Source organism: Vicia villosa, unplaced genomic scaffold (genome assembly GCF_029867415.1).
Source record: "Vicia villosa cultivar HV-30 ecotype Madison, WI unplaced genomic scaffold, Vvil1.0 ctg.001791F_1_1, whole genome shotgun sequence".
NCBI lineage: Eukaryota > Viridiplantae > Streptophyta > Magnoliopsida > Fabales > Fabaceae > Vicia > Vicia villosa.
In genome coordinates, this window is record NW_026705728.1 from 240325 (window position 1) to 251440 (window position 11116).

Genomic DNA, 11116 nt, shown 5'->3' on the forward strand with positions numbered 1-11116 from the left:
AAGGGTGAGTCCTCAGAAGATACCTTGTCACTCGAAGAAGTGAGCTTCGAAGTCCCAGATCCCTTTCCTTTGGCTGAAGGGGTGGCAGCTTTCTGTCTTTTCTTTATCGTTTGTCTGGTGCGAGGAGGAGATTTATCTTCATCGTCCGAGTCGGCTGTTGGAGGAACTTTTCGTTTCGAAGGCGCTGGAGGTTTCGAGCTCTGAAGTACATATTAAAGCCAAGTGAGTGACATTCATTAAATTTCATAAGCTAAAATATAAGGTATCCATGTACCGTAGGCTTCTTGCCAGTGGTGACAGAGTCACTCCCACTCGCCCTGGTGTTCCTCGAAGTTCCAGAACCCTTTTGTACAGGGGCTTCCTTGATTTGCTTCTTTCGAGCAACAACTGTGAACAAAATATAAATCAGTATTTCAATGAAAAAGGAAAAATTAGTCGAAGGATTGTCTAAACCCCAACCTTCAGGTATTGGAGTCAAAATGCGAACGTGCTCAAGATCTATATGAAGATGTCCTTTGAAAGTATCCAAGGTATGCTTAGTCGGGACCACTCGTTCAGCGCGTTTTTTAGATTCTTCCTGAAGAATTTTTATGAGATTCCCACACACAAACCAGTCTGGAAAAGGAGGGATTAAGGCCACCCCAAAATCAGCACTAGGAAGTGGAGGAAAGTTTGGAGGATGAAGTTCAAAAGCCACTTTATAACGTAGTTCAGGTCGAACAGACGTAGGCAATTTCAACTTATCCAGTTTAGCAGAAAACTTTTCACGTAAAGTAACCGCAGCCTCACGCACGGTCCGACTAAGGTTATCAGGCATGTAGATAGTTTCAAAGAACTTTTGAAATGCTTGAATTTCTTTAATATGATTCGAAGTACCTTTCTGGAAATTCTCCTGCACATCAGCAAAAGCTTCAGTTAGTTCCCGAGTAAGGCTTTCAGCGTCGAAGATTTGCGTAGAATAATATTCTGTCCACCATTGATGAAAATCTATGGTAGAATAAAAAGCAGGCTCGAAAGAAACGGGAGACAAAGTGGTGATGCCAACATATCGGGAGATTTTTGATTCATAGTCATCTTCTGCCAAATGCGAAGTGTGTAGACACATGTGATTCCTTTTGTCATACAAACACTTTGGTTTGAGTTGAACCAGCCCAAATTGTCTTGAAACCAGATTGGGTTGATAGCAAAGGAGACAACAATGACTTTTTGAAGATCGAAGTCGGTGATATAACAGCTTTGGGGTAAGGAAAGCTTCCCAGATGGCCATAGATTCATCTTGTTGATTAGGAGAAGTTGCTGAAAACTCTCGAGTAAAGCATTCGGGACCCACCTTACGTTGTACGAATGGAGCCATCAAAGGAGTGAATTGAAAACGTTCAGCGAACATCATTATGAATGCCAGGAAGGTTTCACGAAGTTTGCCACTTTCTTCCTTTGAGGTTAGGTAAGCCAATCTGGTTCCTTCCACTGTTCGATCCTTTATGTCTGCACTTTCTTCATCCACAACATTTTTATATGGGAGGTGAGCCTCAAAAGTGGCATTAAGCCATAGTTGCAACAGCCAGAAAGGACCAGCGAAAAGAAGAGATCCTGTTTTGTAGTTCTTAACAAGGTCCGCTGCTTCACCAAGATTCTCATAAAGAAATCCTAGAATTAACTGGCCTAGGTTTAACTTTATCCCAGCATTTAGCTGGTTAGCCATGCAAAGATATCTTTTTGCTACTTGTATGGATCTAGAGCAAAAGACGCATCTCGAGAGCCAAAGTGCTAGGAATGCTATGTGTTCTTCGTCAGAAACGTCTGGGTCCGTTTTGTTGTGGTATTATTGAATGAAGGTCGTATAGGTGACTGTTGCTTCATTAAAATTGATGGTGTCAGTATCCATGAAATTAGGGTCGAAGGTTTCCCCAGTTGGTCGAAGCCCTGTAATGGCAGCTACATCGAAGAGGGTAGGGGTAACCATCCCGCATGGAAGGTGAAAAGTATTGTGAGAAGCATCCCAGAAGTAAACTGACGCTACTAACATGGTTTGGTTATATTCTAAACCTGTTTTAGATAATTGGATTAAATCATAAATCCCTAGTTGTTTCCAGAAAGGCGCTTTTTGCTTTTCTACCTTCGTTAGCCAAGCATAATACAGTTCAGGATCCTTTGCTAAAGGGATTGACCTAAAGACTTTCACAAAATTGGTTACATAGTTTAACCTAATTTTATTTAAGGCCAAAGGAGTTTCAGTTGAGGTCTCTTTTGGGCTATCAGGGTTAGCTGAGACTGGGTGACCTTCATCGTCTATCTTATTCTTGCTAACTAAGGGCCTAGTTTTGTAATAGGCAGGGAAGAATTTACTCAAAGAGGGGTTATTTCCTCCTGGTAACGGACCCATGAAAGCATGAGTTTTTCCAGAAAGTTCAAAAGGGATGATTACCTGAGAAGCGTAGATAGCGCGCGCCTCTGCGTCATTTGGGTCTGGAAGGTGTTCTTGATTCTTTGTCTGTGTAGGACGTTGGAATTTTTGAATGGGTTGAAGAGCATTTGAAGAAGACGCCATGAGTGAATTTGATTTGAGAAATAGGTTAAAAGAGGACAAAGAAGATTTTTCTTTTCTGTGTTGAGGATAAAGAAAACAGAAGTGGAAGTTATGCAAGGATAGAAGTTCAAGTATTTACAGGTTTAACGGAAACCCTTTTAAAACTTTTGGGTAAAAGTCAAAGACACGCGGCAGATGTTGATTTAATCCAACGACGGTCGAATAATTATTGGCTTTACTCCTAGTATATAGGAGTAATGATCATGAGGTAATGACAGAACGTGGGAATGTAAGTTCTGAGAGGACATCTTTGAAAATGACAAGACGTTTTGAAAGTAGAGCCATAAATGATTATGACGTTAGTCAGTTGTCTTGGAACTCTCAGAAGTGAGTAAAACGAAATCTCATTATAACAAGAAACGCCTATTTCTCTTGTTTTTCGAAACAGGCATTTATTGGGGGCAATTTGTTGGCTGGGGATTTCGTTTGGAAAGAATATCCTTTGAAGAGTTACAAATCGAAGGAAGATGGTTACTGATGACCATTTCTGAGTTTAAAAATGGTTACTGACGGCCATGTTTCGAGGATGTTGGTTTGAGTTGGAATAAAGATAGTAAGACTTGGAGCTAATTCGAAGAAGAATACCTTTAAAAAGACTTAAACGTTTTTGCGAAATACGTAAAGTACTGAAGCTGAACGTGTCTTTGTGGCATTCTCGATTCTGGTTGCGTTGCTACGTGTCGAAAGAAGATTCAGGTGCGATGATTTGAATTTCGAAGTAGTTTGTGTAACCGCACAAAGACAGATGGCATCCTAGGGTTTTCTTGTGGGCAACGTGGCGTTAGATTAGTATAGGACCGTTAGGGTCAAAATTAGCATAAATAAGGGTCTTAATGTTAGGATTCCGTGTGTTCATTTTGTACAAATCACTCACATACTGCTCAAGTATCAAGTGTTAAGAGAACGAGTTTCGCTGAGAAATGTACGTATGACACCAACACCATTTTAAATACATTTGTATCTTTCTTTATTTAAGTATCTTTTGATATTACTGCATTTCGTTTACTTTCTGTCATTTACATTCCTGCGCTCTTTATTTTCATTCTATTTAGTTTCGAAGCATTTAAGTTTCTACACTTTAAGATTCTTGCACTTTACAGTTTTGTCTTATATTTTATCTTTATCTTACCCTTCGCTGATGTTATATTTACGTGTATAACAAGGTGATTGCTAATCTTTATTTCTTTGATTAAGTATTTCTTATTTCGAGACAAGCCAACCGTAGACATAATTCGAACTATCATGAATAACAACCTTTTTGACTATGTCCTAGGATCAATCTAGTCGATCCTGCGAGTAACCAAATCATATTTATTTTAGTTTGGAAGACTAGCGGTTGTTTACCGGAAATCACTGTAAACAATGATATCCTGTATCTTCACGTGGAGAACCGTGCAAGTTTTGTCCTACCCCATCACTTTTTCTGTCTCCAATCTCTACCTCATTATCCGATGGATAACTCGCATCAACATACTCATCATCTTCCTCCTCTCCACTCCCAAGGTTCTCCGCCTTAGAAACAACATCAGAGTTTGAAGAAGAATTATATGACCTATTCGGAAAAGAAACCTTCTTCTCCGCTATTCTAACCGGCCCATAGGTGTCTCAACGAAAAACCAAATTGAAAACCTCCCCATCGATAACAACCTCCATAAAGTTACTTAAAACAAAGTTAGAAGGGACCCTTATCATCACTCTTGCAATATCCATATTATCACCAGACACAGTATTATCATCTACACAAATAAATGAACCAAGTTGATTGGCCAGCGTTTCAAAGAATTCAGTTCCCCATACATGGCAAGGAACACCATAAACTCTCACCCAAACCACCTGTTCAGAATCAACATCCCTCGATTTCAAAGGCCTGATCGATTTAAACCATTGTTTCCACCACCACTCTCCTTCATCTATAAGTTCTTGAATAATCCCTTCCTCCATTTCCTCTAATAGACACAGGTTAGCACCAAGAGGATGATCTTTGATAGAAAAGAATCCATCTATCTCCAAATGCGTTTGAATGTTATACGAATCTCCTGCAAAAATCACTTCCCCAATAAACGCCTTTCTCCAACGGTCCCTCAGAACTTGCTGAGAAGAATAACTGAAAATAGCCTTATGATTCAGGTTACCATTCTCCTCTTCTTTCCCTTGAACAATTGCAGCAAAAGATCTGTTACTATCCACCCACCAATTAATTCTCACAGGTACCGTTTCCCTCCGACCTCCATCTCGATTCTGCAAAATAACTGGTTCCTCTTTCCCTCCTTGCCTATTGAACCTAGGCTGATTAGCGTGAATTTTCCTACCATCAATCTGAATATTATCCAGCTTCACAGCCAACATTCTCTCATCCTTCACCTCCTTGAATCTTGCAAAGCCAAAGCGTTTCCCAAACCTGTTGCACCTGGGAGGGATCACCACCTCCACAATTTCCCCCACACAACCAAACAATTTAAATATATCCACCGCCCTGCATCTGTCTGGAAATTCTGAAAAATAAAACGAAGAAATTTTTTCTCCAACTCTCGCCGGCAGTCCCCCCAAAAGGAAAAGCATCCCATTTAAGTTGAACATTTCTAAAACTTTTCTTGTGAACTTGCTGCCACGCCATAGCCACCACGAACTAAACAGCCTCAGCAAACCTTAGAGAGAAGGGAGAGCAAGCAGTTTCTCCATCTTCTTGTTCACCTAATAACTATTTAGTTTTGAAGATACTAACTTCACTTCGTGGTGATTGTTGTTGTAATCGTAAACTAAACCCAATTCATTCTTTAAAAAATCTTCAACAAACGTGATGAAATTCTTATCGATAATAGTGTGTGACATGATATTTGTGATTACAATCATGATTAATTAAGATAACTTTATTTTTAACACTAATTAACATTATGTAAAAATAATTGGATTCATTTATTAAGTACAATTACATGTTTATAAATTTGAATTTAGTTTTATGTTTTAAGAACTAAACTAGTGTGTTACCCGTGCGTTCGCACGGGTACCCGTCGTTTTCGCGCATTGTGATTGAGGGAAATAAAAGATGATAGGGAAAATGTTATTTTGTTCAATATAGATATTATTGTAGAAGTAAATGTCCTAAAAACAAATGTGTAAAATATAGAAATTTCTTTTCAATAGGTTGGGCCAAAGTTTGAGATATATTGATTAATAAACATTATTTTCTCCTTAATATTCAATATTTCGATCAGTAACTTCATGTTCCCGTTATTATTCAATATTTTGGTCAGTAATTCATGTTCTCATTAATATTTAATATTTTATTTGGTAACTTCATGTTCTCGTTAATATTTAATGTTTTGATCAGTAACTTCATGTTCTCGCTAATATTCATTATTTTGATCAGTAATTGCGAATTCCTGTTAATATTCCAAATTTATTTCCGTTAATATTCAATATTTTGACCAGTAACTTCATGTTTCCGTTAATATTTATTATTTTCATCAGTAACTCCTTGTTCCCGTTAATATTCATTATTTTGATCAATAACTTCGGGTTCTCGTTAATATTCCAAATTTGTTCTCGTTAATGTTCAAAAAATTTATCAGTAACTTAATGTTTATGCAAATATTTAAAAAAATTATCAGTAACTTCGTGTTCACTTTAATATTCAATATTTTGTCAATAACTCCATGTTTCGGTTAATATATTTATTATCTTGATCAATAACTTTGTGTTCCCGTTAATATTCAAAATTTGTTCCCGTTAATAATCAATATTTCAATCAGTAACATCATGTTCCCGTTAATATTCAATATTTTGATCAGTAATTTATGTTCTCATTAATATTCAATATTTTATTCGGTAACTTCATGTTCCCGTTAATATTTAATGTTTTGATAAGTAACTTCATGTTCCCGCTAATATTCATTATTTTGATCAGTAATTGCGTATTGCTGTTAATATTCCAAATTTGTTCCCGTTAATATTCAATATTTTGATCAGTAATTTCATGTTCTCATTAATATTTATCATTTTCATCAGTAACTCCTTGTTCCCGTTAATATTCATTATTTTGATTAATAACTTTGTGTTCTCGTTAATATTCCAAATTTTTTCTCGTTAATGTTCATAAAATTTATCAGTAACTTAATGTTTCTGCTATTATTTAAAAAAATTATCAGTAACTTTGTGTTCTCTTTAATATTCAATATTTTTTCAATAACTCTATGTTCCCATTAATATATTTATTATCTTGATCAGTAACTTCGTGTTCCCGTTAATATTCAAAATTTGTTCCCGTTAATAATCAATATTTTGTTCAGTAACTTCATGTTCTCGTTAATATTCAATATTTTGATCAGTAATTCATGTTCTCATTAATATTCAATATTTTATTCGGTAACTTCACGTTCCCGTTAATATTTATTATTTTGATTAGTAACTCCGTGTTCCCGTCAATATTCATTATTTTGATCAATAACTTCGTATTCTCGTTAATATTCCAAATTTGTTCTCGTTAATGTTCAAAAAATTTATCAGTAACTTAATATTTCTGCTAATATTAAAAAAAATTATCTGTAACTTCGTGTTCTCTTTAATATTCAATATTTTATCAATAACTCCATGTTTCCGCTAATAATTATTATCTAATAAAATATACACAATAAGAGTTATGTGATGCACGTTAAAAATAAAAAGTTATTTAAGGTTATTAAATAAATTATTACTTTTAATATTTTTATTAAAAAAAATATTATTTTAAAATAAAGATTACTTTAAATACATCAATTAATTTATTTTACATAATTTAAAAAAGTAAGTATGAATAAATAAATTTATTATATTTATATTATTTATTGATATTTTAAAATATAAATAGTTTATTAAAATGTATCTATTAAAATTTTTATATTTTAAAAATAAATTAATAATATTAATAATGTAAAGTTGAGAACTTGTTTGTACTGTTATGTCATAAAGTAACCTAAGTTATATTTAAATTAAAAAATTTTTAATCAATGTTCCAAATTACACTGTTGTAATGTTATTTCATGGTTCAACCATTCCATCGCATAAAATATAAGATCCATATGCGATCAAATCAATCCAATATAAATTTAATCCAATAGTCAACTTGATTATTTTTAATCAATTTTAATATAATATTTTTTTATTTTATAAATATACTATAAATTATTCTCTTACAAAAATTATAAAGTTTCCTATTAAATTTTTTATTATTATTTAGATTGACCATTCAAGAACCATTTAATTATATTTAAATTAAATATTATAATTATTTGATGATTCATAATTAACAATGATGTAAAAATCTTTACATTGAATGTTTACATAAACTGTTTCCAAAATTAAAATCTCTTAAGAATATATAAAATTATCTTAATTTAATAATTATTAAAATAATAAGAGCCCATAAACCACCGCCTTTTAAAAGTTGTTGCCATTTAAGGTTTCAATAAATTATTTAAAATGATCTCTATGGTCCTATATTAAAATATAATGTAGTTTATTTTAATTTTTTAATATTAATTTAATATTTTATTATTTTGTTCTAATTTTTTTTAAACTTAAAATATTATTTAAATTTAATGTTATTTGAATTTTTTTATAAAAGATTATTTTTTAAATATATCGTTTTAGAAAAATAATGTGATTTTTATTATATGAAATTTTTTAATAATAAATATTTAAATAATTATATCTTATATTCATTTAATTTATAAAAATTAATTAAAAATGCAAGTTGGAAAATAATGTCAAATAGAATCAAACTCATGCAACTGAAAAATGCAAGTTCTACCATGATCTACAATGTAATCAAATTTTTTGCCCGTACGTGTTATTATATTTATATATAATTATTTTGTAATCATTAAAATTAAAATCAAAAATAGAAAAATCAGAATTCAAAATTAATTGCCTAATATTTTATTAAGAGTCCATTTTTATTATTCGCTCAGAGCCTTTAAATAGTCTGAACCGACCCTATATATATTTTGGATATATATCAACTTTTTAAATATTTTATTTTAAAGCAAATAATAATTTACTTATTTATTTAATTTCAGCTCATAAAAAATAGTACTTTAGTACTATTATAGTATTATTAAATATTAATTGATTAAACTCCACTTTATTTGTAACGACAAAAGTGGAACCAACCGTCCATGTTAAAAAAACAGAAAAGTTTAGTACAAAACAACAAACATATTTTGTCTATTTATTACCATTATTTCTATTCAATTTCAACTTTTGTAACTTAATAGAGCTTATGACCCTTTTGATGATCAGAATAGTTATTGATATTTGTTAGTTTTGAAATAAAATCCACCATTCTTCTTTATAAATTTTTAAACTTAACAATATGTTTTAAATTTCTCAAAACATTCAATCAAAATCTTCTAGTTTCCTTAACGTAAGATCAAACGTGATTATTCTAACACACAAACACTTCTTTTAAAATCACACAAAAGATAAGAATCTAAAAGAGATATGGAGAAAACATGGATTCATCAAGTGTAAAAATAAATAAATTACTTTCTACTCATAGATTTAACAACACAAACACGCAATCAATCATATATAATTGCTATCAAATGATCAAACTGAACTACAACAATCATGGACCAAGAGAAGGAAAAGATGCAACCTACGGGGTGGTGAGAAATTCCAAAGCGGTAGCAGTATAGAACTGATTCAGACTGTTCCTTTTTGTTTTGTGGTTATGATCGAACTTCCTGTTGTGAAATTATCTTGTCGCGTTGAGTGTGGCAAACAGATGGAGGTCACGGATCGGAGCGGTTTAGTTGAATGTATGTTGCAGAGGTAAGGTGGTGCAGCTGGTGGTTATCATTCATAATATTCACAGGGTCAACCTTAGAGTTTATACATAAGTAGGACAAAACATTAACCTTAGTTAAGTAGACCTATTCACCAAAGCATAACACAGCTTAGTCATATTTTGCTGTTACATGATAATGACATATTTTCCTACTCTTGTTGAAAACAATCAAATATTCATTTGGTTTTTATTAATACTTCCTCCGAAACTATGCCGAAAACTTGATAGAAAAAACTTCCTCCAACATTCATATCACCATCTTCCTTCATTGTTTAGAAACTTGTAGACTTCAACTCCCTTCCATCACCTTCATTAAACTTCCAAGTATCTGCAAAATAAAAACCAAACAACCTTCGTATTCTCCAAAAATTCATTAAAACAGAACCGATACAGATTATAGAACACACATCAATAACATTCATTAGCGACCTGCAACATCACTGTTCACGACAATCGCAACAAAAGAGCTTCATACGAACTTATTCATCTTTCCGTGACTTTGTGAAAAGATCCATACACCGACCAACAACTCAACAACAACGATTCTGCACACAACAATTCCAATTCATATGGACGGTTTTCTCGCATAGAGTAGAGACAAAGAGAATTGAAAGAGAAAGCGAATATGTACCTGATAAATATCATAAGAAAAACTGTCATCTCCGAACCTGCGAAGAACTCAGCAACACGCATCAACGATCCGCAACGCAGAAGTTGCATGTACTGCTTACTGGTTTTTCCTTTGAAGTACGCATCGTCTCCGAATATGTACCATTGAAGTACTTCTTAATCTGGATGTACTGCTTACTGGTTTTTTATTGGTTTCATGTGACAAAGGCGGAGAAGCTGCATGGATTGAAGAGCAGCATGAGGACCTATTTGTGAAAACTGCAGAGAAGATACAATCAAAGAAGGAACCAAATATTAACCACTACTTTCGTTGTCGCGGAGGTTTTCGCAGTCATGAACCTTTTTTAAAACCTCATAATCGCAAAAAGTAAGACCTATACATATGTCGTCTACGATCACCTTTCCAGATTTTACAGCCTTGATAGTGAGGTCATAGCCGGCAGCAATTCCACCAACTTAATATCGAAACAAAACCTTAATCATTCTGTCGAATTAAAGCAGATACAAAGCTTTGGATCAGTAGCATCGACGCGCCTCATGGATTTAAACCCTCTGCATTAGCGAGAATTTTAACACCGCTATCTGTAGTACTAACAGCAAGAAGATTTCCATGCTTATTGAACTTATCCTGAAGCTGTTCAAGAATAGCATAAACTTTTAGTCAGTTCGTCTCTCTTGCTACTTGCTGCAAACATGTGTGTATGTGTATTAAACAAAAGTAGTAAGTAATGTTGTCTCTCACCACCGCGATTCTAGAATCCTCCTCCATATCTCCACATTTCTGTCCTTAATCACCATCACCGATTTCAATCTATATAAGAAAAATCAGAAAAGCATACGAATATCAGTAACAAACTTCCATAACAGAAAACTCACCTCATAAATCCTTCAATATTGAATAGATTCTCTTCCATTCTCCACCAATCTTCAATCATTATAACAAACACTTGGTGGCCTATTAATTGATTCGAAAAATAAAACTAAATTAAGCAACATTAATACACCTAAATCAGATTTGAATGGAGAAAATAAAGCAGAAAGTTTGATAGTGAAAAAGAGAGATTAAAAAGAAA

General features: G+C 33.2%; 1 protein-coding gene and 1 long non-coding RNA gene across 2 annotated transcripts; both read right to left on the reverse strand.

Annotated features, from left to right (window-relative positions):
• Positions 1-3937: 3937 nt before the first annotated feature.
• On the reverse strand, positions 3938-5164 carry LOC131636584 (uncharacterized). The gene is made up of 2 exons (XM_058907193.1): positions 4217-5164; positions 3938-4099 (listed from the first exon to the last, which is right to left on the reverse strand). The coding sequence occupies exons 1-2, from the start codon at positions 5162-5164 to the stop codon at positions 3938-3940; spliced, it is 1110 nt and encodes a 369-aa protein (XP_058763176.1).
• A 4239-nt stretch (positions 5165-9403) lies between these two features.
• LOC131636590 (uncharacterized) lies at positions 9404-10388 on the reverse strand. The gene is made up of 2 exons (XR_009294123.1): positions 9843-10388; positions 9404-9741 (listed from the first exon to the last, which is right to left on the reverse strand). It is a non-coding gene; the product is annotated as an uncharacterized LOC131636590 (long non-coding RNA).
• Between the last annotated feature and the right edge of the window lie 728 nt (positions 10389-11116).